At 38.0% G+C, this 26,371-nt stretch overlaps 5 protein-coding genes across 5 annotated transcripts in view; 1 reads left to right on the top strand and 4 right to left on the bottom strand.

Annotated features, from left to right (window-relative positions):
- The window catches only part of LOC104815071, a 2,829-nt gene extending 2,204 nt beyond the window's left edge, over positions 1–625 (top strand). The window contains exons 5-6 of the mRNA XM_010543378.2: positions 10–99; positions 333–625. Coding sequence (XP_010541680.1) covers positions 10–99; positions 333–517 — 275 coding nt within the window. The 3' untranslated portion in view covers positions 518–625. The remainder of the gene's footprint in view (positions 1–9; positions 100–332) is intronic.
- Positions 626–987: 362 nt separating this feature from the next.
- On the bottom strand, positions 988–3,436 carry LOC104815070 (DNA repair protein RAD51 homolog 1). Its single transcript, XM_010543377.1, has 9 exons — positions 3,231–3,436; positions 2,602–2,746; positions 2,366–2,476; positions 2,190–2,281; positions 1,979–2,073; positions 1,791–1,904; positions 1,583–1,712; positions 1,327–1,448; positions 988–1,233 (listed from the first exon to the last, which is right to left on the bottom strand). The coding sequence occupies exons 1-9, from the start codon at positions 3,315–3,317 to the stop codon at positions 1,110–1,112; spliced, it is 1,020 nt and encodes a 339-aa protein (XP_010541679.1). The 5' UTR covers positions 3,318–3,436; the 3' UTR covers positions 988–1,109.
- A 5,896-nt stretch (positions 3,437–9,332) lies between these two features.
- On the bottom strand, positions 9,333–11,476 carry LOC104815069 (probable pectinesterase/pectinesterase inhibitor 54). Its single transcript, XM_010543376.1, has 3 exons — positions 11,114–11,476; positions 10,409–11,026; positions 9,333–10,175 (listed from the first exon to the last, which is right to left on the bottom strand). The coding sequence occupies exons 1-3, from the start codon at positions 11,403–11,405 to the stop codon at positions 9,478–9,480; spliced, it is 1,608 nt and encodes a 535-aa protein (XP_010541678.1). The 5' UTR covers positions 11,406–11,476; the 3' UTR covers positions 9,333–9,477.
- A 3,840-nt stretch (positions 11,477–15,316) lies between these two features.
- On the bottom strand, positions 15,317–18,134 carry LOC104815068 (probable pectinesterase/pectinesterase inhibitor 32). The gene is made up of 3 exons (XM_010543374.2): positions 17,720–18,134; positions 16,539–17,102; positions 15,317–16,124 (listed from the first exon to the last, which is right to left on the bottom strand). The coding sequence occupies exons 1-3, from the start codon at positions 18,027–18,029 to the stop codon at positions 15,427–15,429; spliced, it is 1,572 nt and encodes a 523-aa protein (XP_010541676.1). The 5' UTR covers positions 18,030–18,134; the 3' UTR covers positions 15,317–15,426.
- A 5,237-nt stretch (positions 18,135–23,371) lies between these two features.
- Positions 23,372–23,993, bottom strand: LOC104815152 (E3 ubiquitin-protein ligase ATL4-like). The gene has a single exon (XM_010543470.2). It carries the CDS (start codon positions 23,882–23,884, stop codon positions 23,372–23,374), a length of 513 nt encoding a protein of 170 aa, XP_010541772.1. The 5' UTR covers positions 23,885–23,993.
- Between the last annotated feature and the right edge of the window lie 2,378 nt (positions 23,994–26,371).

The raw sequence follows: 26,371 nt of genomic DNA, 5'->3' as shown, positions 1-26,371 counted from the left end.
GCGGTGCTCCAGCCGGTCCCATCGGGAGAGTCTTGGAAGCTGACCTCCGTGCTGGTGACAGAGGCTCGGGAATATGCTACACTTACAGCCGTAGCAAAGGTATTGAGATTTATCAAAACTCGCTTGATATTTTAAAGATTGTTCTAGGACCGTTCTCTCTCTTGTTGCATGGACCAAACCCCGGTAGTCTTTTTACGATTCTTTAGTGAGAAAACTGTGAGACAATGTCACCGTCTCGTCGGGGGACTAGTCTAGAATCTGTAAAATATCCCGCGATTAGAAGTTGGAACGTGATATAGCTCATAGAGACATTGTTTCTGTTGTGTGACCAGGTGCATTTGTGGGAGTATCATTAGAAGGGAACATTGTCGCAACAAGAAGGGACACGAACGTGAAGTTCTATGGCGATCCGTACCTGAAAACAACAGACATTCTACTCGGAATGATGGACCGACCCAGGGCGGCCGAACCATTGTACGCTGCTCTGGATGACCTCTATGCAAGCTTATGCCCTTAGTTTCACCTCCATTGGTTTGTGCAATGTACTTATATTCCTTCCTTTTCCCCCCCTCAAAGTCTCAAATTCATTTGTAAATATCCATTATGGCTACTGCTTCATGGTTTAGTATTTGTGTAGGGACAAAACAATTTCCTTACAAGAATTCCTCCCAAAGGGAAGAAATAAAACAGAGATTTTACATTTAAAATAAACAACTGCTGTACCACAGGAATCATTTTAATGGCTATGCCAAAGCAAAGGAAACAATGAGAAAGCAAAAATAAAAGAGAGAAAGAAAATGGAAACCCTAAAAATCAAGAGAATAAGGTGTTGCTGAAATTATAGTATCAGTAAGAATTTGTTCTCTATGATCTTTTCTCTGAATGCATATTTTTACAAAATCTTGTTCCTTCGCTTACACGGCAAGGCAGTGGCAACTCAAGAATTTGCCTGTCTGCATTTTTGGCTTCAGCGAAAACGAGAAACCGTAAGGTGGAAAAATTCTTGAGATTTCATGCTGAAAAATCAAGATTTTGTTACAACTGAGACAAAAGATTACGGAGAAAACAAGGATACAGAAAGGAAAAGAAGAGGAGAGGCGGTGAAAAGATCAATCCTTGCAATCTGTGACACCTTCCCCGGATATCTGAAACCGTGCTTCAGCTTCAGCCAAGCATGGAGAACTTATCACTTTGCAGATCCTCTCCTCTGCTCTTCCTTTCCTCAAAGCCAGCCTATGCAACAGATAAAACGATTCTTGTCCTTAAGCCCGGAACAGAAAATAGACAAAGCACGAACATTGCATTACACTTGTGACGGTTTCGCACCTTGTTGTAGAGGCATGGGCCATGATATTCCCACCAATCGGCTTAATCTGAGGGCCAGCAAAAAGGGCAGAACCGTCTACTTGTGCTACTACTTGGTTCGTTATTACAACAGCCACACCAAACTAAAAAACCACAGAACATGTGAGGGAAGCTTCGACAAGCATGCCTACTTTTACTAACAAGAGAAACTTTTAACTTGTGACCTCTGAAAGATTCAATAAGGCATTTGATGATGGAAACAACAAGGAAAGTTCACCTCATCTGCTAACTTCTGCAGACTCCTCAAAAACTTTGCGAGGTGCATTTGCCGGGCAGAAAGCTCCCCTCTTCCAGAGAAATCAGTTCTATAGAGCGCAGTAGCACTGTCCACTATCATAAGAGCAAACCTGTACCGACCCACCAATTTATCTTAACTCACGGTTGACATTAAGAGCTGATAACCTGAGATATGGTACTAAACATACCTTGTTTCAACCATCATCGATGCTGCTTCAAGCAAAAGCCTTGACTGGTGATCTGTGTTATAGGCCCTTGCATAGGCAACATTTTCCAACACGTCAGGCCCATTTAGTCCAAACCTGCACCAGTATAACATATATGATACTGTCCCGATAACAACCATGGTATTCAAATTAACACAGATGTAGAAAACCTGTCGGCAATCTGTAAGAGCCTCTGGGGTCTGAACGTTCCCTCTGCGTCGATGTACATCGCCTTTCCCTCCCCACCTCCTTGATCCAGCGGAAGCTGATAACTCAAAAATGAAACCAAACAGTTGATATCTTCCCCAATTGCGTGAACATATCAGGAGAAACATATGGCAGTAATAAGCAACAGTAACATGTCATCACTGATGTTCTTACTTGGCAAGTGACGCATAGTGTATGGCACAACTGAGTCTTCCCACAGCGGAATTCACCATATATCTCAGTAATAGATCCGGTTTCAATTCCTCCTGACAAAAATCATGACAAGCCACAAGGTCATGTCACAAAAAAAAAAAACAGAACTTTTGAACTAAGGTTTAGTTCAGACCCACCTTCCAGAATTTTGTCTAGTTCCCGTGATCCAGTAGAAATCTGAACTATCTCGAGCCGTTGGGCGTGGAGTTGGCTAGCACTGGTGAAACCCACAGGAACCAGTTTGGAAGCTGCCATTCAGCGATTAGGAAAAACATAACTTAATCCCATTCCCATAAATGCATGGTAAACAAACGACAGTATTCTTCATAGTGTAAACTCAGTCACGGCAATGAAATTTCTGAAAATGGCATGCCTGCTTCTATAATCTTGTCAACTTTGGCATCACTAATCCCCTTTATCTGCAACAGATCCTTCCTCGGAGTATAAGCAACAGCTTCAACAGTGCAAAGACCGGCATCCTTAAGCTTCTTTACATCGATGGAAGCTATACCCGATGCCTGAAGTTACATGTTGAAGGTATCAAAACGCTTTACCAATCAACTATCACAAAAAAACCCTAAAATATCCAATCTTGAGGGAACAATAAGCACTGTGTCTTCACCTTTACACAATTCACCAATCTCACAAAAGAGAAAAAGAAAAAGGAAAACCTATGACATACATCGAATCAATTGTGCTTTGGGTTTAAAGAAAATCATCCGACAACCCCCTATCTAGCAAACAGGGAAACACTGTCCGTATCTACAAACCGTGCAAAACCCAATTGGGTTTACAGTGGCGTAGCCGAAAACCAAACCCTATCCAAAATTTGCCTCGATCATATGGCGAAAGAATGGAAGAAACATAGAAAAGCGCAGCGATTTGTGCAATCTAAGCCAAACCCAGCTCGATTTGCGTAACATTTCGTGAATTGATGCATAAAAAAGGCAAATTTTCATAGCAAAAGTAGAATAAAAGAGGAAGAACAGGAAACAAATGTACCTGAAGCTGTTCTACGGGCAAAGGGCCATGATGAATCTCTTCCTCTTCTTGTTGTTGAACAGCCTTTGGGTTCCTCTGCTGCTCCATTGTCGCTAAAGCTATCACTCGGAAGCGATTGGCGACACCTGAGAGAGAGAGAGAGAGAGAGAGAGAGAGAGAGAGAGAGATTTTGTGGGTGGAGGGAAAGTTCCGCGGTACGAAAGAGTTCAAAAGAAGCGCCAGTAATATCAAGACGATGGGCAAAGGCTTATTCGACAAGTCTTAGAAGCTGTTTTGGGCTTTTCTATATGTTTGGGCCTTACACCAAAATAACGGCCCATGGAATCTTCAAAGCCCAAATCCAAAAACAGTTGGAGTGAAACATTTAACATGTAACATATTTTTTGTAACGGGATTCATATAAAAATCGAATGAATATTTTTTTTTTTAAATTGAGAGACTCAAACCAAATCTGAATTGAATGTAAAAAATAATCTGAAAGTTCAACAAAACACATTTGAAAAGTAAATATTTTTATGAAATAAAAAACGAACTCAAACAAAAATCGCATCAAACCGAATTCACCATAAAAAAAAAAACGAATTTCTATATGTTTTTTCTAAAACTTAAATTGAATCCAAAAACAAATTAACCGAAACCCTAACCATGCGTCCCTAAACAATCATACTGATAACTAGGGGTGTCAATCGGGCCGACCCGGTCCGATCCGACCTGAGCCCGCACTCGGCCCGAAGCTTTCGGATTTGGGTTCGGGCCGGTCCGATTTTTTTCGGATCTAAGTAGTTAAGTCCGAAGCCCGACCCTATATATACCGAGCTCGGGTCGGATCGGGTCGGCCCGCATAAATCCTTTGTAAATTTTTTTTTTCTTTTTTTTCTAAAAAAATATCGGGCTTTCAGGCCGGCCCGATTCGAGCCCGAAGCCCGATTCGGGCCCGGCCCGAAAGCCCGATTTTTTTCGGACCGAAATATTTAGACCCGAAACCCGCTAATTTTTGGGCCGGGCTTCGGGCCTCGGGCCCAAATTGACACCCCTACTGATAACCAAAATATTATAATTGCGAATCAAATCGAGAATATGAATTAATGTATAACATTTTCTTTAACCAATATCTAACTAAACTTTTACATATTTTGTTTGCTTTAAATCTACAAAACATGGATGACCAACAAGTTCATCATCCAAGAGGATAAACATATTTTTCACTTTTTTTTTTTTGTAACCGAACGTCCTGAGCCGAAGTCCGGACTAATCCCGAGACCGTGAGTAAGTCATATGATTGAAATTAAATTCTCCTTCCTAATTTGAGGTTTGTGATCAATACGGAGTTATTAACGTATATTTTACGGATTTGTTTCTTTCCTTATTTATAGTAGTATTGTTGATATTTTTCTGTTGTAAGATAAGATTTCATTCTTATCTCTTGCTCTGTATATATATGGAAGCGTACAAAGTGAATAAAGTATCACAAATTTCCCCTTTACTTTTCTAAACGTATTATGGTATCAGAGCATTAAATGCTCCGCTAGCTGCCTTTTTCAGATCTCTATTTTTCTTTAGTTTCTTCTTTAGCGTTCTGCTTTCTGCTTTTTGCTTTTTCAGAATGTCTTCCCATTCTGATAATGAATCACCCACTACTCAACGTGCAGCCTCGCCTGTTCTCTCTAATTCTCTTGATCCATACTCAAATCCTCTTTATCTCCATGCTGCTGATTCTACAAGCCTCAATTTGATTTCGGAGAAGTTGCTGGGCGAAAGCAACTACAACCTATGGTCTCGGTCAATTGTGAAAGCACTTACAGCCAAGAATAAACTCGGGTTTATTCTTGGATCTGTCGTTAAACCGGATGACGATCATCCGGATTTTGGATCTTGGCTTCGCTGTAATGCATTGATCTGCTCTTGGCTTATTAATGCTGTTTCTTCTGACATTGCCAGTCAAGTTGTCTATTTGGACGAAGCTTCTGTGGTTTGGAGGACACTTGAAACCAGATTCAAGCAGAAGAATGTTGCGAAAATCTTTCATGTTCAGCAACAGATAGCCACATTACAACAAGGTTCTCTAGACCTCAATACCTTTTTTACCAAGTTGAATGCCCTTTGGGAGGAGTTGAAAAATTATGAGCCATATCCGACTTGCTCTTGTGGAGGCTGTAGCTGCAATGCAAATTTGAAACTTATCGAGTTATGTGAGCGGCGAAATGTGGTGACTTTTTTGATGAAGCTCAATGAGTCCTATCATGCGGCTCGTCGGCAGATTCTTATGCTAGATCCCCTGCCATCTATGTCCAAGGTCTATAACATGGTTTCCCAAGAGGAACATCAACGGCAATCGCTGCCGGTGATCTCTGACTCTGTTGTTTTCCAGGCCAGTGCACACCCGATCTCTCGATCGAAACCTCAGTTCACGAAGCATTCCAGGCCTCGTCCTCTTTGCAGTCATTGCGGTCTTCTTGGACACACTGTTGATCGTTGCTACAAGCTCCATGGGTATCCCCCAAGTTCGAAGAAGCCTCCTCTGTTGCCATCTCCAAAGCCACAACATCTGGTTAATTTGGTTAGCTCGGATTCTTCGAATTTCTCTAGCGCTGTTGCAGTCCCTCTATCGACGCAGACCACTTTGGATCAAGCACAAGCCTTGTTTGATGCGTTTCAGACCCAACTTCAGAATCTGAGCACTCCTTCCATTGAATCAGGCGAACCTTCTTCCTCTTCCCAACCTTCTCCTTCAGGTATTTCTCCTTTCACTTTCCCTGTTTTATCCATTGCCAAACCTGGTCCGATCTTTTCCTCAGCCTTCTGGATTTTGGATACTGGCGCCACTAGCCATATTTGCTGCGACTTAATGCTATTCTCCGATGTTCACTCCATTGCCACTGTCACTATTACTCTTCCAAATGGTTCAACCATTCCGGTTAATCAATCTGGGACAGTGCACATTTCTCCATCTTTGATTCTACAGTCTGTCTTATTTGTTCCAGTTATTCGTTTCAATTTGTTAAGCATTAGTGCATTAACATCTTCTACACCTTATATTGTTTCCTTTTCTTGTGACTCTTACACAATTCAGGACCCTACTCGGGACTTGACGATTGGGAAGGGTAGCAAACATAATGATCTTTATATTTTGGAGATGCAGACCACTTCTGCAACTCCGATCGCTTTTCCTCGTTCCATTTGCACGGCTGTCACTACTGCTCCTTTTGATTTGTGGCACCAACGTCTCGGTCACCCTTCATTTCTTAAATTTCAAGCTCTTGGTCATTCTTCTCAGCTCAAGTTTAGTTATAATAAGCAGTTGCTTTCTCATTGCTCAATTTGTCCGATGGCAAAGCAACGCAAATTACCTTTTCCTTCCTCTGGAAACATTTCTGTTTGCCCTTTTGATTTAGTCCATTTGGACACTTGGGGACCGTTTCATGTTACTTCCGTTGATGGTCACCGATATTTTTTAACAATTGTAGATGATTGTACTCGAGTGACATGGGTCTACTTGTTGAAAAATAAAAGTGACGTTCTTAATAAATTCATTCAGTTTCTTTCTTTTGTTGACACTCAATACAATGCCAGAATAAAATCGATTCGTTCCGACAATGCTCCGGAATTATCTTTTGGCACACTTTAGCTGATCGCGGCATTACACATTTTCGTTCTTGCCCGTACACTCCACAACAAAATTCTGTTGTAGAACGCAAACATCAGCATATTCTTAACGTTGCTCGTTCTCTTCTTTTTCAGTCTCACATTCCTTTATCTTATTGGGGTGATTGCGTTCACACTGCGGTTTATTTAATTAACCGTATTCCGACTCCTCTACTTAATCATCGTTCTCCTTTTGAGGTTCTCACCCAAACCAAACCTATTTATTCACATTTACGTGTCTTTGGGTGTCTTTGTTACGTGTCGACGCTTTCTAAAAACCGACACAAATTTTCCCCTCGTGCCACACCTCATGTCTTTCTTGGTTATCCCTCGGGTATCAAAGGTTATAAGGTACTCGATTTGGAAACGAATTCTGTCTCTGTGTCTCGTGATGTCATTTTTCATGAAAGTATTTTTCCTTTTCATTCAGATTCTATTTCTTCTCAGACTCTTTCTTTTTTTCCTGTCAGTCGACATCTTTCTTATTCTCTTTACGATTCTACTCATGTTTCCTCTGGTTCTCGTTTGTCCTCTGATTCGAACAAAACGACGACACTTCCTTCTGAGTCATGTTCTGTTTCAGATAGTTCTCTGGACATAGTTCCCCCAGTTGAACCTTCTGCTTCTTCTTGTCTTCCTGTTGTTGTGTCATCGGAGAATGTCAGAAAGTCGCAGCGCACATCCAAACCTCCAGCTTACTTAGCCCACTACCATTGCTATTTTTTGACCCATAATAAACCACCACCAGACATATCTTCGACACCATACCCACTTTCTTCTTGTTTGTCTTATTCCAAATTGAACCCTGCGTATCGCACCTTTGCTCTTTCTATCACCGCCGAAACTGAGCCACGTTCTTTTCACCAAGCTATTAAATCTGATCAATGGAAAGAGGCGATGCTTCTCGAGTTGGATGCTCTCACACGTACTCAGACTTGGCAGCTTTGTCCTCTTCCTCCCGGCAAACGACCTGTTGATTGTAGGTGGGTCTACAAGATTAAGCATAATTCCGATGGCTCGATCGAAAGGTATAAAGCTCGTTTGGTCGCTAAGGGTTACACACAATTGGAGGGTATCGATTATTTAGAAACTTTCAGTCCTGTTGCTAAACTAACGACTGTTAGAGTTATTCTGGCTTTGGCTTCATCTCAGAATTGGTTTCTTCATCAGATGGATGTCTCTAACGCTTTTCTAAATGGCGATCTTAGCGAGGAGATTTTCATGACTCTTCCTCCAGGATATTCTACACTTAAGGGGGAGCAGGTTCCACCAGATTTCGTCTGTAAACTTCAGAGATCTCTTTACGGATTGAAACAGGCTTCGCAGCAATGGAATCTGAAGCTGTCTCGAGTTTTGATCAGTGCTGGCTACCGTCAATCTCATGCTGACAGCTCTCTTTTCGTTCAGGTCTCTGCTTCAGGTTTTGCTGCTGTTCTTGTTTACGTCGACGATTTATTAATTACAGGGAATTCTGCCTCGATGATCTCTGATGTCAAGAGTCTTTTAGCTTGCAACTTTCAGCTCAAAGATCTCGGTGACTTGCGTTTCTTTCTGGGATTAGAGATTGCTCGTTCGAAACAGGGAGTTCATGTCTGTCAGCGTAAATACACGCTGGAACTCTTGGAAGATTTTGGGTTTCTTGGCTGTAAACCCGCCACCACTCCCATGGATGTCAGGGAGAAACTTTCAGCTGATTCCGGTGAGTTACTTGAGGATGCTTCACATTACAGACAGCTCATCGGCAAGCTTATATATCTTTCTTTGACACGCCCCGACATTAGTTTTGCTGTCCAAAAGCTCAGCCAATATATGTCGAGTCCTCGGACGACTCATCTTCAGGCTGCGCATCGGGTCCTTCGTTATTTGAAATCTGCTCCTTCGCAAGGTCTAATTTATTCCGCAGATTCTGATCTTCGATTGAGTGGCTATACAGATGCGGATTGGGCTTCATGCCCCGACTCGCGACGTTCCGTTACTGGTTTCTGCATCTTCTTAGGCTCTTCCCTTGTCTCATGGAAGTCTAAGAAACAGCAAATTGTCTCTCGCAGTAGCGCGGAGTCTGAATATCGAGCAATGGCGCAGACAACGTGTGAACTTGTTTGGCTCGATAGCTTGCTTCGTGACCTGCATATTCGATGTTCTCGCCCTATCACTCTATATTGTGATAGTCAATCCGCCATTCATATTGCTAATAATCCCGTTTATCACGAACGGACGAAACATATAGAGTTAGATTGCCACTATGTTCGTGATCAACTCAAGTCCGGTTTTCTCAAGCCTCTACATGTTTCGTCTCGAAATCAAGTTGCCGATGCTCTTACGAAGCCGTTACCGACTGATCAGTTTAGGGTGTTATTATCCAAGATGGGAATACATAATTTATATTCTCCATCTTGAGGGGGAGTATTAACGTATATTTTACGGATTTGTTTCTTTCCTTATTTATAGTAGTATTGTTGATATTTTTCTGTTGTAAGATAAGATTTCATTCTTATCTCTTGCTCTGTATATATATGGAAGCGTACAAAGTGAATAAAGCATCACAAATTTCCCCTTTACTTTTCTAAACGTATTAGGAGTTTATAATAAAACGTTTTTTATTTGGCTAAATCCGAGGAGTGAAACTAATCCCGGTATTGGGCAGCCAAGAATCTCCGTCAATGAACTCACCAACGCTGAACTCCATGGCATCTTCAAACCTCATAACATGAAAGCCTCTCCACTTCACCCTCTCGGAGAGCCCCGCTCCTCCTCCATAGTTCTTGTACTCTCCAAAATACAACGTCCCTTCATCATCGCTCCCCGAATTCAGCCATTTCACCCATCCTTCCCCCGAAATCGCCTCATCTATATACGTTTCCATCACTATACATCTCGAATACGCTTTCCACGGTCTCCCCAAATACGAGCTATACCTTCTTTTCACGGGAGAAAACTGCGAATCCGTTGTGATTTTGCAGTTCTGTAGAGAGAATCCGGTGTTTTGTTTCGGATCGGTTCTTCCATTTGCCATTATCACATTGTAGGCTCTTGTATCGTACGGGCGACCTAGGATTAAATTGCAGTGCTGGAAAATCGCGGCTGCGTTTCCGAATATAAAATCTACGGTGCCGTAAATATCGCATTCTCTGTAGAACTGTCTTAAAGCAACAGTGTAGAGTGTGTCTTGATAACCGGAAATGCTGCATCTGTATAACACTGACCGGTCCGAGGCAATGCTTAGGGCTATGGCTTGTTGTCCCATTGGACCGGCCGTGTTCTTGAATCCAATGTCCCGTCCGATGAATCCATCTCCGGTAACAGCTGAAAAACCAAATGAAAAACGTTTTTATATTAGAAAAAAATGTTTTAAAAATGTTATTCAACACATATATGTATGTGTGTATAGATATATATGTATGCTAATTTATGTGGATCTATGTGTTCTTGGTGTATGCGAGAAAGGTTTTGCAGAGAGTTTGAAACTAGATTCTTGTCAGCAAACACATGTATATATGCATGCATGCATGCATGAATGTATGTATGTATGTACTGACTGAAAGTGGCGGAATCTGGCATGGAAGCTCCCCCGGCGACGCTATCGCCGCCGACGAAGACCGTCCGATCTTTTCCATCTCCGATCAACGTGACGTCATCTCTCTCGATGTTTACCTTCTCCTTATAGATACCTGCTTTCACGTAAATTACGATTCTGCCCTCTCTTGGAGCCGCCGCAATGGCGTCCGCCACAGTACGGAAGTCCCCGGAACCATCTTTGGCCACCACCGCATGGACCCTACCCCTCGATGTGGGGGCCCCGAGAAGCCTCCTCTCTCCGGTGGAGACCCACCGAGGAAAAACCGTTGACTTTGACCTCTTCCTTGACTTTACCTTGACCCTGTCGACGAGGGCCAAGGAGTTGCTGACGTGGCGGGAGAGGTGATCCATCATCTGGGCTATGCGGCTGATCATCGCGGCGGAGGCTTCGCCGGATATATCGCCGGAGGAGGCTGAGTCCTTGCATGCTTGTTGGAAAGTCATGGCGGCGGAGAGCCATGTGGTGACGTCATCTTTGATGCTTCGCCTTCGCTTTCTTGACGATGGCAACTCATTGAGAGCTTCCATGGCTTGGTTCAGCCGTTTCGTCGACATCTTCATGAACCGTCCACATGAATCTGTAATAATTTCAATATACATAAAATCGGATTCGAAGGAATCAAATTATACAAAAAAAAAATAGAAATTAAAGATATTGAACGTACCCGAGACAGAAAGCAAAGACGTATACTCTGAATCTTCGAGAGACACGAGCTGGGAGGAGAGAGTGAGCTTCTCGGAATCGGAAATGGTCTTGTTGACGATAAGAGACACAAGCTCAAAACCTCGTGCGCCATAACCGAACTCTTGTAAGCTTTGGACACAAAGAGAAGGGTACAGTGTTTGACTGCATTGCCTTCGGAACCGGTTTCGGTAAGCAAATGGCATGCTCCTAGTGGCATCCACAATAAGGGCACTCATCAATACCCCAAACAAAGCAAAATCCGCAATACCCATCTCTCAAAAAACAAATCTTTTTTTTATAGGTTATATATATATATATGTTATTTTATTGGTTTCTACAAGGGAATTTGATGAAATCCGATGGTTTTAGACTTTAGATAAAGAGATCGGGTTTTAATTTATAGGGAGTGGAAGAACCTCATTTCAAGGGAATATTGGTTAAGTATGTTAGTTTATGAGATTAGGTTCTGGTATTGTTAGTTTAGCGGTCCAACATTTTTTTTCCTACGGGTAGATGAATTAAGTAGCTTTAGGTCTCTATAATATCGTTTTCATTTTTTTTTCCTACGGGCATATAACTCCGTCTAGACATGAATTCGATCGTCTTTATAACCGATCCCAAATACGGATAAAGGATGAGAGTTTTGCGACAAGTGTCAACCACCAAACGCAAAACTATGTAATTTTAAGGCGATATCGATGTATGTATATATGTACCTATATGCGTATATACGTACATAACTAGCTAATAGAATGTGCAACTTGTAGCAACCGGAGAAGGTCAGAAAATTTTATAGTTTTTTCGGTTACGATAATAATTATCATTTTATAATTAAGTGTCCCAATACAAGTCAATTGTTAAATGGTATTTTGATCGATTAACCACATTCATTTTGGTATCGAGGCATTAGAAAAATGAGGAATTGGTTAAATTAGATAAAAGAAATCGTCAATAAGTGTAGCTGAACCACCAAAGTAGATGTGCCGCTTGAAAAGCCTCCCGGTATCCTATGCTAGTTAGTTTCTTTACATGAAGATTTTTTTTTTTGGTTGAATGTGCTTTGTATTCCTTCCTAAAAAAATTATGTACAAAAACATTTCCAGATCTTTACAAAAGAAACCGAAAAGGTAGACAAATTCCCATGTTTAGTAGGACCCAAAATTAAAAAACTCTGTTTGTTGAAGATCTGATTAGCGCCATCATCGTGCTTGCCTGAAATAGTACCAATGCTCTAGTAGCCGGCATGTTGAGTTCTGCCGATTTGAAAACTTCATAGAAAGTAGGTTATCTCGCATTACCCTGTCAATTTAGATCTTGATTTCATCAACGGTCCTGGATTTTCTCCGAAATATCCGATTATTCCTCTCGCGCCAAAGCTCATAAACTGAAATTTGGGTGCATAACTTCACTATCGTCGGTTGCCCTCGGTCTCTCGGGTTTCCTGATCTTTCAATCCACTGGTGATGAGGACATCAGATCTAACAACATCTCGTAAAGAAGATCTTGGCGGAAGCATACACAGAGAAAAGGTAACGGCAAACCGAGTTCCACAACCGAGTTCCACCTCAGATCGAAGCCACCAAGTAAAAGGAAGTTTCTTGGAGTGCAAGACAATTATCCAAAGGAAGCTTCTTCATCATCAAGGCAACTCCAAAAACTAGCTTCCCAACCACCTCATTTAATGCAACATCAAGGAACTCCAACAACTAGCTTCCCAACCACCTCATTTAATGCATTGGATTCCTACCTCTCTTGCATGTTCTTGTCATTTAATGTTGTAGTTGAGAATTCTAGCCTATATAAAGGTCTTGTAATGCATCATTTGTAATCAGACTTGTAGAATGTCTCAAACATTTCGAGTTTTATAAACTCTTCTTCGGTTTGTCCGAAATTTATCCCGATCTTCGGTGTGTTCGAGATCACGAGTTTGGTGTATCAGAACTCAAGCCTTGGTGTGTCCGAGGTCCACTATCTATTCTTTCCCTTCATTCCATCCATTTTTCTATCTTAGTTTTGAATTCGAGAGCCTTTTAGAGCCGGTGATTGAAACTAAGATCCATCCAATTCTCCTTCGTTTTAACCACAATCCGAACGCGAATTCGAGAGCCTTCTCCGTGAAGCGGGTGATTGCGTTTTGGAATCTGATCCAACGGAGACTAACCATTGAAGACCAAATCTGATTGCTGAACGGGCACTTGAAGAACAAGTGTTTGTGTGTCTCTTGGTCAGCGTTGCAGAGAACACAAACTGTGTTAATATGCATGCCCCACGATACCAGCCGATCTACTATCGGTAATCGCCCCTAGAATGCCTGTCAGATTAGAAAAGACTATCTCGGGATCGTCCCTCGAAACCATACTAAGCTGCGCCATGAACCTGGGTTCTCAACTGATGTCGCGTACTGGAGGAGTGGAACACGGGCTTGTAATCTCCCGCTCTCTGTGTTAATATGCATGTCCCACTTCAGCTCGTATATTTTTATTATTCGGACGGTAGCAAGATCAAACGTGGCAAGATCGATTATTCGACCGTCATATTCGAGAAAACAGATACCCGATTTTCAAATACCCGGATTGCGGCAAGATAGGATCGAATGCAGTAAGATGATTATCCGACCGTTGGATTCGAGTTTGGATTAGGTGTAACGATAACGAAATTATGATCACTAAAAGAAACGTACAGTCATTTCTATTCGATCTTTTATCTTATTAACTGGATAGTATTTGACAGATATACGTATGGCTTTTGTATACTCAAATTTAAGAAAACTGAAACAAAGTTATCGTCGAGGTCTTGGGTTCGATTCCACTGGTGGGGAGAATGTAATTTATGGATCAAAATAGTCCATATACAAAGATTAGTTCTGGATCTAGGATGGATGTAGTCGAGTCAAAGGTTTGAGGAACCTCCTGATTATAAAAAAAAAAAATTGAAACAGGGTGAAAAATACTCCGACCGGAGGGTTTGGTTGAAGCGACAACGTTTGATTGGCCAATGGCAAAGTTGAGCCGAGCTTAGAGGGGCAAACCAGTAATTTGCCGTGGTGTGTGTTGGTGGCCGTTAAAAGCCATGGCCGAGTTCTCTCTGCATCCAAAAAAAAAAAAAGAGTTCTTGTAAAACCCTGGCTTTTACTTTCTGCATTTTTCTTTCTTTTCTGTTCAATTTCCGGCAAGATCTGAGCTTGTTCTTCGAGTAGAGTTTCATTCGTATTCAGTAAATTGGGGTTTGATTTTTTGATTTTTTTTTTTTTGTAAATAGGAGGTTCATTGGTTATCGGAGATAAATTTTTATTTGTCTAAACACTTTTCTCCGTACGTGGATATTCTATACATGATCTATTATCATCAAACCACCAAAATTTGTGTCGGGCTTGAGTTAGTACAATATTAAAGAAACATATGGCCATAATTCTATTTTTATTGTATAGTATACAATTAGCCCAGTACTATTTTTTTTTGTCACGTTAAAAAATTTAATGACTTCATTAATCCTTAAAAATATTTTATCTAATTAATAAAAATCATATAAATCTCCAGAACAAAGTAATGACAAATATCACATATTATATTCATCTTTCAAAAGTCGAAAACCACGAGAAGAAGAAAACAAGATGTTCTAAATAAAGAAACATATGTTCATATTTATTCCTATCAATATGCGAACTTGTAAAAAATCTCAAATAAATAAACGGATTTTAAAATTTCTAAATAAATACATAAATTCTTCCAAATTTCTATATTCAATACTGAAGTTTTTAAACCTAATTGAAATAAATTATGAATTTTTAAAATTATTCCAAAAAATCGCCATGAAATCAAATGTTAAAATTTTAAACAATTCCCAAATACTACCACAATATGGCCTTTTTGGAAACTTTTTAAAAATTCATGTTTTAGTGTAGAAATTAAAAAGAGTTCATATATATTTTTAGAAATCTTAAAATTCGTGTATTTATCTTTTTTTTTTTACAATTTCGTATATTAATACTAGAATTTTCTTTTAATAAAACCCATGCAATTCCAGATTACATAAAAGAAACATGCGACCATTTCTCTTAGATCTCGTGAAATCCTCGTTACTACTAACACGTACAAAAGTTTTCCAATCATATAAAAATAACGGTACAAAAATGCCAATTTTTTTTTTTTGTTAACGTACAAAAATACCAATTTCACAAACGAAGTAATGACAAATATCACAGATTTTATCACTCAGACGTTACAATATATATATATATATATATATTACAAGAACACAACCAAACATAGTTTATACGTACGATTTTCATATAACCTAGGAGCTTAGACCAGCAGTATACCTAACACCGGTGGCCGGTAACCATAGGTTCCCTTCAATGAAAGAAGCGACCGTGAAATTGTTAGCCTCGGCCGAGCTGTTCAGAACATGGTAGCCCGGCCATTTAACCCTATTCTCGAGCCGAGATCCCGGCCCGTAATTCATATACTCTCCGTAATATAACGTATCCAATGCGAAATTCCCGTTCCACTCCAGCCAACCCTCGGGTCTAACCGCCTCGCTTATGTAGTTCTGCATGAAGACGGTACGGGAATACAGCTTCCATGGTCGTCCTAGGTACGTATACGTCGTGTTTATGTACGGAACTAGATCCGTATCGGCCGTCACGTTGGAGAATTGGACAGTGAACCCTGTCGGCTCGTTAGGATCTTTCCGACCTTGAGCCGTGACGATGTTCTTCTGATTAGGCAAGCCTTTCCTTGCCTTGATCTGACAGTTCTGGAAAACGGCTGTTGCGTCGCCGAATATGAAATCGACGGTTCCCGTCACGACGCACTCTCGGAAGAATTGCCGCATCGTGTGAGCGTAGAGTGAGTCTTGGTAACCTCTCACCGCGCAACGGAAGAAAACCGATAGGTCAGAATCTGACCGTAGGGCCACGGCTTGGTGCTTCTCCGGTCCGGCCGTGTTTTGGAACGTTATGTCTCGTGCGATGAACCCTCTTCCGCTCACGGCTACAACATTGTAACATCACATGAACTTTTCTTGGTAGAAATATGGGATATGAAAATCTTTGCACATAATTAGTAAAGGAACTTTATATGATTTTTAGTGTGATTTACTTTGATTTGTTTCTGATTAGGATTTTATTTTGAATTAGGGTATTTCGGTTCGGTTCTGTAAAACCAAACATATTGAAAATTGTATTCGAAACAAATTCCATATAAAAACCAAATGTATATAACTTTTTTAAAACCCAAAAATCGAAATATCGGTACAGCCAAATGCAAACCCGGACCAAAACCGAATTGAATGTAAAAAAACGAATGAATATATATTTTTTTAAATTTTAAAAAAAAAAATTATAGTCAGTATAGAGTCTTATCGTTTATATACATCCAAACACAAAATGATAAATCATTACTCACCAAAAGTAGCAGATCGGAATGTGGTCCAACCGTCGATGAAATTCCGGTTACCGGTGATGACGGTGACGTCCATTCCATCTCCGATCATCATAATGTTCCATTTCTTCTTCTTGATCTCCACATTCTCCGAATACACTCCTTTCTTCACATATATCACATACCGGTTTTCGCTATTTTCTGGCACCGCTGAAACGGCATCCATTATCGTCGTGAAATTTCCCGTCCCATCGGCTGCCACCACAGCATCAGCCTTCGGAATTCCGCCGGTTTGCAGCAGTTTCCGGTCACCGGGTCTGACCCATGGAGGGAATTTGTTGAAACCGCCGTGACCGGAACCGGTTAAGTGATTTTGGGCCTCGTTGGGCTTGGATCTGGGTTTATGGTGAACCATGGCTAGGAGATTTCGAACCAATGGACCGACCCGGTTAAGGCCACCGGTTATGACATTTTTTATAATTCCATGAGTGCCCTCGAAGCCCTCGAGACACGTGTCCATGTCGGAGAACGCGGCACTGATCCATGTCCTGAGATCTGTGGTTATGTCCCCTGTGCTGTTGTCTTTGCCTGATTTCGATCGAACCCCCATGCACATTTAATTTGTGGGGTAAAAGTGTCAATTCGCTTAAATAGAATAATATAAAATCGAATAAATGCCCACACAGAACAATTGCAAAATACAATGAATATGATATATAGGTAAAAAAAAAAAAATTGCCTAAATACACCACGTCTACATTTTCGGATTTTGCAGTCCATATTCTTAAAATTATATTGTCTACAAAATTTTTATTTTTTTGGACAAAATATTTATTTATTAATGTAAATAGTCTAAAATACCTTTGGTGCAATTTTTTTTAAAAAAATATGCTAAAAGTTGTAATCAGTATGTTTAGCACGTGCATACAAGCATATATATATACACACATACATACGTGTATATGTTCAAGATTCGTATAAAATAAAGAGGGAATATGAAAAAGCAAAAGGAGGCTCTCTTCACAGTGAGCCTTCTAGAGTAGACAATGCTATTATTCCATATAGTGTTCTTTTTCACCGGTTTTCACATTGAAATAATAAAATGCATTAAATAAAACCTTGAATAATCTCCCCTCATATAGTAATTATTATTATTATTGTTATTAATTAATTCATGAATTTAGAGAGAGAGAGAGAGTTATTACCGTTGGGGTTGAGAGAAGCGTCGATGGACCAAGAGAGGACATCACAAGCGACATCAAGAAGATCTAAGCAGTCAAGAATGGAATTCGCCATCCTAAAATCTCCGGTTTTCTTCTGAAACCTTGACAAAAACCCGCCGGCTTTTCTCATGGCGTCGACGGCGGCTCTCGCAGCTCCGACGAACTCCGACGTCGGAACCCTCAGACACTCATTCTGCACAAACCCAGATTCCCCTTTCGCTGAAGCAGCGACGAGGCTTAAGGCCAATGTTATGAACACCGCAACCACTTCTCTTCGTCCCGATCTCAACATTTTCTTGTGTGTGTGTGTGAGAGAGAGATATATATATAGAGAGAGACAGAGAGTGTAATGTGTTTTTATAAAGAGAGGGTTTGGAGATAAGCTTTAATGGGACTTTAATAGCAAACCGATAAAAGAGATGATCAATCTCACTTTAATAGCCACCGGAATTACGCGGAGATCTTTCACAAGTGGTAGGCCAAAATAAATAAAATCGAAAGAAAAAGAAATGAATTTATGTGGGATAGAAATTATATAATTAATATGGTCAAGTGAGTGACTGTGTATTATGGGCACAAGAACTGTTTCGTGTGCGGCTTTTTCCCTCTTTTTTTTTCTTAAATTGTTTTCTAACACATTTTTTAAAATGTTTATTTTTATAAAAATAAAGTTACCAATGAGAAACTAAAATTGTTGTTGTGATGGAAGTAGTTTTCAATAACTTCGATTTTCACTCGATCAACTTCTACATACTTTTGAATGATCTTATATCCAAGACGACCTCAATCATAAAATGACATTTTTTAATTAAATATGAGATTTGTTTGTACAGAACTATATAAAATTCTACGTAAATTCACTAGACATGTATTAAATAACAGTCTATGAGCATAAAAGACATCCATAAATACTTCCATGACATATATCTTTGATAATATCGGAGAAGATTACCATCATACATAATTGGAATACTACAGAGATGTTGCATAACCTAAAAGACATAAAATAGTAAGCAAATTTATCGTATAAACAAGTGAACATAATCTTTTCTTTGTCATTGGAATATATAAAAATCTGGATGAATGTTGAAAATTTATCTATCAAGCAGAAGTAGGAATGTGGATGGTTAATCTTTCGAACAATTGATCAATGAATGATAAAGAAAAATGATCCTTATGAATGTTTCAATTAAATTTTTGACAGCCAATACACATCTGCCATCTGTCACTGTTTGAGTGAGAGTTATTTTTCTCGTGTGTACGGGTTCACCTATGAGCCATGACCTATACGAAATAAGTTTTTTTTTTTTGTTACGATGGGAAATCTCTATCTTACAACCCTTCGGGTCGAACACTGGACACGAACAACGCCTCTCAATCTATGGGCTGGACGAGAACGGCATCAAGACAGTATCGCGGACCTGAAAAAATCCACCGCTCTGCGCAGTAACCGGTAAACTACGCAGAGTAAGTAAACTAACCTCATAAAACTGACCATCTCAAGAGGAGTTTCCATATCTGGGTTTCGAACCCAAAACCTTTTGGTAGAGGGGAAATAAAGTATTCTTTCTTGACTATTTGTTTTATAACGAGATTCAACCGACGCGGTGTTCAACGGATGATTTACTTTCGGTTTCTCCGCGATGCATGTAAAAGGAATTAGGTAATCTCTTTTATATCCTCTAATGTGTATTTTATATTATGAGTATATGAAACGATTTACTTAATGCATCGTTGATGATTATAGGATAAGCCTTATCATATTAAGATATTATTTAAATTATTCATCATAAATATTAAAACATATTTGTGTATATTATCTTTTTATTTATACGACAAATTCACGTTATAAAATTGATGACGTGTACTGTCATATAATCTTATAATTGACGGGTATCGTTAAATTTAACGAGGTTTAAGATTATATTGAAAATTGCTAAAATGGTTTTAGGATTTGGTGTATGTATGTGACGTTATTTAGTTTTTTTTTTAATCAAATTAAAGATTTGTGGAAGATATTGTTGGTACAGAGGATTTTATCATTTTTCCATTTATTAAATATATATATATATATATACTAACTGCCGTCAATGTTTTACGAATTAAATTGGTTTTTCTCAAAAAACGAAAATGTCGGTTCGATGAGATTAAAAGAAGACGCCAAAGATGTGTCGGTGCATCTTATTCAGAGTCCGAACCATGTGGCATGATCTTGGGAGGAAAAATATATTTTGCAATTTAATTATTCAATATCTTATATTTAATAGTGAGTGAAACAGTTAGCCGGTGAAATAGGTACATAAAATGCGTATCTCTCGTCCAAAATTCGAATTTTAAATTGGGAGAAAGAGTTTATATTCCAAATCATCTGGTTGACTTTCGATCCTATGATTAATTTGGATCTTGGTACATGATATCCGATCACCCCAAAAAATTCATTCGCATCTTAAGCATGGAAGGAATATATACTTAGATATTATTATATTTATTTTGTTCTTGTTATATCAAATTGATAGAAATGGTATAGAGATAACATTTGTTCCATTGTATGTATATATGTGTATCATTTTCTTCTCGGTGGAAAAACAACAAAAACATTGAGATGTTACATTTTATTTGGGGAAAATGTCAGTATTTTGATCCTTTAGCACCAGAGTCTTTATTTATTTTTTCCTTCCATCTCCTAAACATAAAAATAAAATTCTAGGTTAATTTCACAACACATATCATTTACATAAATATTCTTTGAAGATTCTTTGAGTTAATAATAACTATATTTAAAATTAAATTTAGAAATCTCTTGGGTTAATGTTCTAAAAATAGTATTAAAGAGTTGTTAGATGCTGATATTTTTCTAAGTTAAAAGAAAAAATGGATCAACCTTCCGGGTCATCTAATCCGATTTTCGTCGATTGTTTAAATTATCTAACATGATTACATTAAAATAAATTTTTTTGTTTATCATAGAAAGATTTTATATAAGATAAATAACACAACGATATTTTAGAATAAATGATAACGTTATTTTAATTGTAAAAATCTTTATGTGGTTTTCGGATTCGAAATCAAATAATTTATAGGAAAAGAAACTATCTTTACACCCTAAAAACAATTCGTTCGTCTATTCCAAATTTCATTACGTACTTTTTCGAATACAGAATGTGGTTATGCTTTTTCTCTTCTTTTTCACGTCCGCCAGTTTTCCTATTCAAGATCTCATTTTATTATTTTTTAGTTTTTTTTTTAAATTTCTAAGGAAATGGAATTAAATTAAACTAAATGAAATTATCAGAGTAAAAACCTGTCGTATCGAACAGAAATATTGAAACGTCAAATTCGGTGTAAGAAAAATTTTAAATTGAAAACGGATATTTTCTTTTATAAACGTTGGAATATTTTGTTGAAAATTCTAAATTAAAAAAAATGAGCATATGCTATTTATGAAACGTAATTGCATGAATTCCATAATATAAAAAAAAAAACAAATTGTTGGAGCATGACTAAAAAATATAAGAGAAAAGGGAAAGAAAAAAAGGCGAGGAAAACGCGTTGTACAACTTTTGCGTTTTGGGTCCATCACGTTCTCATTCACTTTCCCGTAATCTTTTAATATTGGTCAATTTTAGTGCAACTGTGCAAGCGAATATACGCACACGATAAGGGTGATATCGTGGAGACTCAACCACTCTCCACCCGCCACGTGTCATCGGACGACTTGGGCCATATAAAATGAAACATAATCTCCAACTGCATTATGTGTATTTGCTAATGAGTTCATAGGTGTATGAAACTTGAACCAATTTCATAACTTCATAAAATTTTGTTATAACCAACCAACTTGACATTTATACATTTCTTTCAAAATCTCTATATATACTCAAAATCTTGAAGAAAACTCTTAATTCTTTTTTTTTTTCAAGAAGACTGAATATTTCTTTTACAATATAGCCAAGTTTATAAAATATGGAAACATGAACTATATATTAAAATATTTCCGTACAAATTGAGGTTTTCAAGTCACATATAAAATGAGACAGAAAGAATCTCATATCCTGAGATAATTAATAAGATAGATATGCCTCTGAAACATTTCTTATATATATATAATTAGGAAGGAACCGATCAAGGAGAGGCGAAACCTGACTTGTACGAAGCAAATCGCCCTCCGATGAATGACACCTTATGTCGCAAGCCGAGAGAGCAATATTTACCGTTGCAACAACGACTTCAATTGTGCTTTGAAAAGGGTCGGCTGATGCGCCTTGGATATCCATCCGACAATATTCCGGCACGGCAAATCACATATCACAAGATCGAGAATCATATAGGAATGTGATTCATACTAATGTTTCGTTCAGAAGATCAAACAACACCTCAAGGGCACAATTTCTAAATCTAATGTGAGATAAGATAAACCGGCTAGCACTGGTAATGAGTAATGTTCGGTCACATCCAAACTTTCATCTGCATTGGCAAAGATATTGTGCAAAGGCTTTCTTGATGTTACAGAGAAAGGTACGAACAATTCTCAAATGATTTTTCAACAACTGATTCAATTTCATCTGTCTGCAGTTGCTGCGGTGAATATCATAAAGACACTCTCCATCCATATATATTTTTTTTGATAATATGAAAGTTTACCGGAATTTCGACCCAACTACATTTTTCACAGAGGATCGGAGGAGCCATGTGAATATCTCTCCTCAGATGGAGATTCGAACCTGTTTGGGAAGGAGGTGTGTTCTCTTCATTAACTCCGAACTATACAGTAAGAACAAAAACTGCAGAATGTATTGGAGAAGTTTAAACAAGTTAACGTACTCGAACAATTGCAGTCAGCAGTCATCAAGGCTCCTTGCTGCGTGACTTGATAATGACAAATGGCTCGAGAATGTTTCCAGATACTTCATACCAAGCTTGTCTCGGAGAATCCATGGCGTACTTGCTGCAATCTTTTCATCGTGACGGCTACCAGCCAGATTGGTAACACACGGGCAGTGGACTGTTTCAGCTCTTCACATAAAGCTGTTAACAAAACACCTGTTCGGCTGAGTGAGTGATTGGACAGCAGCATCCCCAGAGATGTGGTTTGAAATGATATGTTCAAGCCGAGAGACACATTCTAGGAAGTGCATTCCAAGTGCCTCTTGAAGGCTGTATCCATTGGCTCTGCGTCACATGAGGCCAGCAATTCGAATGGAATGGTCAAACATTCTGTGGGCTTTGCTCCAAATAACGCTTGCAATCGAATTTCAACGAGTACGAAGTTGGATACGCAGAACAAAACCATGCATGTCAACATGCCATATACATCACCAACTGTATTCAACACAAAACAGGCTTTTTCTTCTTCAACGGTCAGAAGATTTAAATTAAAACCGAACACGAGTGGAAACGAAAAACTTATCTGATAGATTCCAAATAAACTTAGAATTAAGACGATATTATTATGTTAAATTTAATTATTTAAAGTAATTTATAAAACGCGAGATCAAATTAAACACTGTATATACAAGAATTGGTTTTACTATTCTACCCCATTTGAATCCCCAAATTACAAAACCTACATATAATTTTGCTCTTGTAAATTCAATCTCCTAAAATTAAATATAAATGTTAACAATTAATGGAAAATTAAAACAAAAAATAAAAATTCAGGGAAGTAGATCGTCTCCGAAAAGGTAGAGAAGCCAAAAGAAATTTAATAATGGGAATAAGGCAATTGGTATAAGCTGTAAGCAACGGCGCCCTACACATCGGACATGTCCGGTGGTTGTCGTCGCCGCCCTCGTGGTCATAGTCAAGCCACCGGTCGATACACTCCCGATGAAACACGTGGCAACAGTTCCTGAGCTCTCTGACCTCGTCTTGGTCTCCCAGGTTCACTAAGCACACGGCGCAGGTATCGCTGATCCTCTCCGGATATCTCTCCGCCACGTCGCGGAACGTCGTCACGGCGAGGCTTTCCTTGATCGCCTGAGACGAAACCGACGGAGAGGAGGCAGATCTGGGTTGGGTTGACCCGGATGATCTGGATCGGTAACGGAGGATCCAAGCGAGGATCCATCTCAAAACGGCGATGATAACGGCCGTTTTGTAGAGAACGTGGGTGACGATAAGACCTGAATCTTCGATGAAGAAGCTCATTTTCCTTCCAAGATGCTGAAGAATGCAAAGAACACTTGCAGAGAGAGAGAGAGAGAGAGAGAGAGAGAGAGAAATGGTGGAGCATCAGATGCGTTTTTAGAGGGGAAATAAAGCTGATGATATGACGATGGTTGCTTTGCTTTTGCTTTGACAATGGTGGTGGCGGCTTCTTTTCATTTTTTAAAATTTAATTTAATTTTATCTTTTAATTGTTTTATTAGTTTTTTAAAAAAATTATTGAAATTTTTATTTTATTTTATTTTTTACTTATTTTCTGATGTGACAGGATGATATGGCGAAATGTGATAATTTGACAAAATATGTATGACGTGTCATGCCACGTCAGTATCAAAATTGACGGAACTTAACGTCATTTACAGATATGGGGGAAATTGCAACACATTTTAAGATTTTGTGTGGGAATTTGGAAATATTTGAAATCCAGTGTAGTTTTATATCAAATTAAAAATTGATGTAGAAAATTGGAACTTTTTCGAAAATTTGTGGAGAATATGGGATTAACCCAATTTAATTTAATTTTATCTTTAATTGTTTTATTTTGGTTTTTGTCAAATATATTTATTTACAAAGTGGGTTTCAAAGTCTTTAAATTTGATGATATAACCTCTCTATTTTTATTTTTTACGTTCAAAACTAAAAATATATTTATTTACTATTTTTATAATTTCGGACAGAATATCTTCAGAGGATGTGGGGATTAATTTAAAAGATGTTCTATGTTTGTTCTTATTCATTTTGATTGATTCTTGAATAAAATACCCAATTGAATTAGCAATATCAATATGATTCAAATATTTTATAAAGATAATTTAGTGAGTAAAATCTGTGATATTAATAACATATAAGACATGATTTAGTCATTTAGTCGTTTTTCTATCACTAAAACAATTCGAATTAGTAATATCGATATGATAAAAATAGAAATATGATTCTTTTCTTTAATCATTTAATAATTTGTTTTATCACTAAAATTTTTAATCAAATTTTTATGGTAGTTTTTTTTAATCAATCGTAACATTTAATTTAATTGATAAATGGAAATTGAACATAGGATTTAGTGCGATACGATACGCGTAATACTCGTTCGATAGCTGCATGGAAATTAAAACTTTCTGAGACCAAAAATGTAATTTAGAAAGTTAAGGGTTATAAATAGAAGAAAAGAAATGTTAGGGGAGCAATATGAAAAATAGGGGGAATGACAGTTTTTGAAAATAAAGAGAGGACGAGATATGCAATCGTACCTTTCTTTATCTCTCGCCCTCTTTTACGAAAGCACCCAAAAGAGAAACATATTTTACAAGGAAAATTCCAAAAAAAAAAAACGTTCAATATGTTCAAACCTTGTTTAAAAAAATTGCGTAAAATTTTAACTGCTAGAAAAAATACACCAAATAGTATTTTTATTTTATTTTATCAATTTCTTACATCCATGAATGGTAACGTCTTTAGATACCTCTCGGTTGAATGAGAGATTGTTTTTTTTTGTTTTCTACCATTTAAAAAATTTTCTTTGTATAGAGAAAATAAACGAGAGGTACGTACATTAAATGATGAGATTTTAATGAAAGATAAAAATATCATGTTGTAGAATCTTATTTGTTTTTAAAAAAATATATTTAAAATTAGAAATAGTGGTAATTGAAAGGAAAATAGCAAAAAGATGATATATTGGTTATATTGCCAATGGTCCATATGTTCCATTTTTTTTATAATTATGATGGTTCTCCGAATTTTCGATCCGATTATATCCACCCTAGATGCGAGACCAACTTTTGTATATGGATTATTTTGATTCAGAAATTACATCTCTCTCCATTAATAGAATCGAAGCCAAAAACTTGAGGATGACTTCTCTCTAAGAGCAAACGTGTTGGGTATGTTCCATTTTTGTTACCATTACACTTTAGTAATCCACGTGAGATCTCTCTATTTAAATTTCAACAAATGACGTAAGAAAAGAAATTTAATAATGGGAATAAGGCAATTGGTAGAAAAATAAATAAAGGTGGGAACGATGACGATCCTTCGACATGACAAATGGTTCGGTGATAAAGACAATTTGAACCCCACATGACACATCAGCTTCGAGAGGATCCAACTCAGATGCCATTACTTTCACAATCAGTTTGCCTTCTTTTCCAAATTAAATATTATTTATTTTTAGCAACAAAATAATCAATTTATCAGTTGGGAATTAACGAAAAAGAAGGGTCAAATGCTTTTTTGTTAGTGGCTTTGACTATATTCATAACATATTTAGAGTTTTCCAAAAAACAATATATTTGGATAAAACAATAAAAATAGACCGATGTGATTTTATATCGAAAAATTTTCATAAATAAAATCGATATTATATATATATATATATATATATATATCTATTGATAAATGGTGTTAATCATAATTTTGAGAATAAACTAAAATAACAGAATTAACAATAAATAATATCGTTGAAATGATCTT

The sequence above is a fragment of the Tarenaya hassleriana genome, unplaced genomic scaffold (genome assembly GCF_000463585.1).
Source record: "Tarenaya hassleriana unplaced genomic scaffold, ASM46358v1 Cleome22, whole genome shotgun sequence".
Taxonomy (NCBI): Eukaryota; Viridiplantae; Streptophyta; class Magnoliopsida; order Brassicales; family Cleomaceae; genus Tarenaya; species Tarenaya hassleriana.
Note: the sequence above shows the minus strand (reverse complement) of the source record. Positions and strands in the feature narration are given on the sequence as shown.

Excerpts from the sequence above, each read along its gene's own strand:
- LOC104815069 (XM_010543376.1), bottom strand. The coding sequence starts at position 11,405 with ATGGGTATTGCGGATTTTGCTTTGTTTGGGGTATTGATGAGTGCCCTT. Across the intron at positions 11,027-11,113 it reads GTCTTTGCTTTCTGTCTCGG|ATTCATGTGGACGGTTCATG; the intron begins GTACGTTCAATA and ends AAATTATTACAG. Across the intron at positions 10,176-10,408 it reads GCCAGATTCCGCCACTTTCA|CTGTTACCGGAGATGGATTC; the intron begins GTCAGTACATAC and ends TTGGTTTTTCAG.
- LOC104815070 (XM_010543377.1), bottom strand. The coding sequence starts at position 3,317 with ATGGAGCAGCAGAGGAACCCAAAGGCTGTTCAACAACAAGAAGAGGAA. Across the intron at positions 2,282-2,365 it reads ACTAGACAAAATTCTGGAAG|GAGGAATTGAAACCGGATCT; the intron begins GTGGGTCTGAAC and ends GATTTTTGTCAG. Across the intron at positions 1,713-1,790 it reads TCGATGATGGTTGAAACAAG|GTTTGCTCTTATGATAGTGG; the intron begins GTATGTTTAGTA and ends GGGTCGGTACAG.
- LOC104815152 (XM_010543470.2), bottom strand. The coding sequence starts at position 23,884 with ATGAGCTTCTTCATCGAAGATTCAGGTCTTATCGTCACCCACGTTCTC.
- LOC104815068 (XM_010543374.2), bottom strand. The coding sequence starts at position 18,029 with ATGTTGAGATCGGGACGAAGAGAAGTGGTTGCGGTGTTCATAACATTG. Across the intron at positions 17,103-17,719 it reads CGCTTCTCTCAACCCCAACG|GCAAAGACAACAGCACAGGG; the intron begins GTAATAACTCTC and ends GATCGAAATCAG. Across the intron at positions 16,125-16,538 it reads ATTCCGATCTGCTACTTTTG|CCGTGAGCGGAAGAGGGTTC; the intron begins GTGAGTAATGAT and ends ACAATGTTGTAG.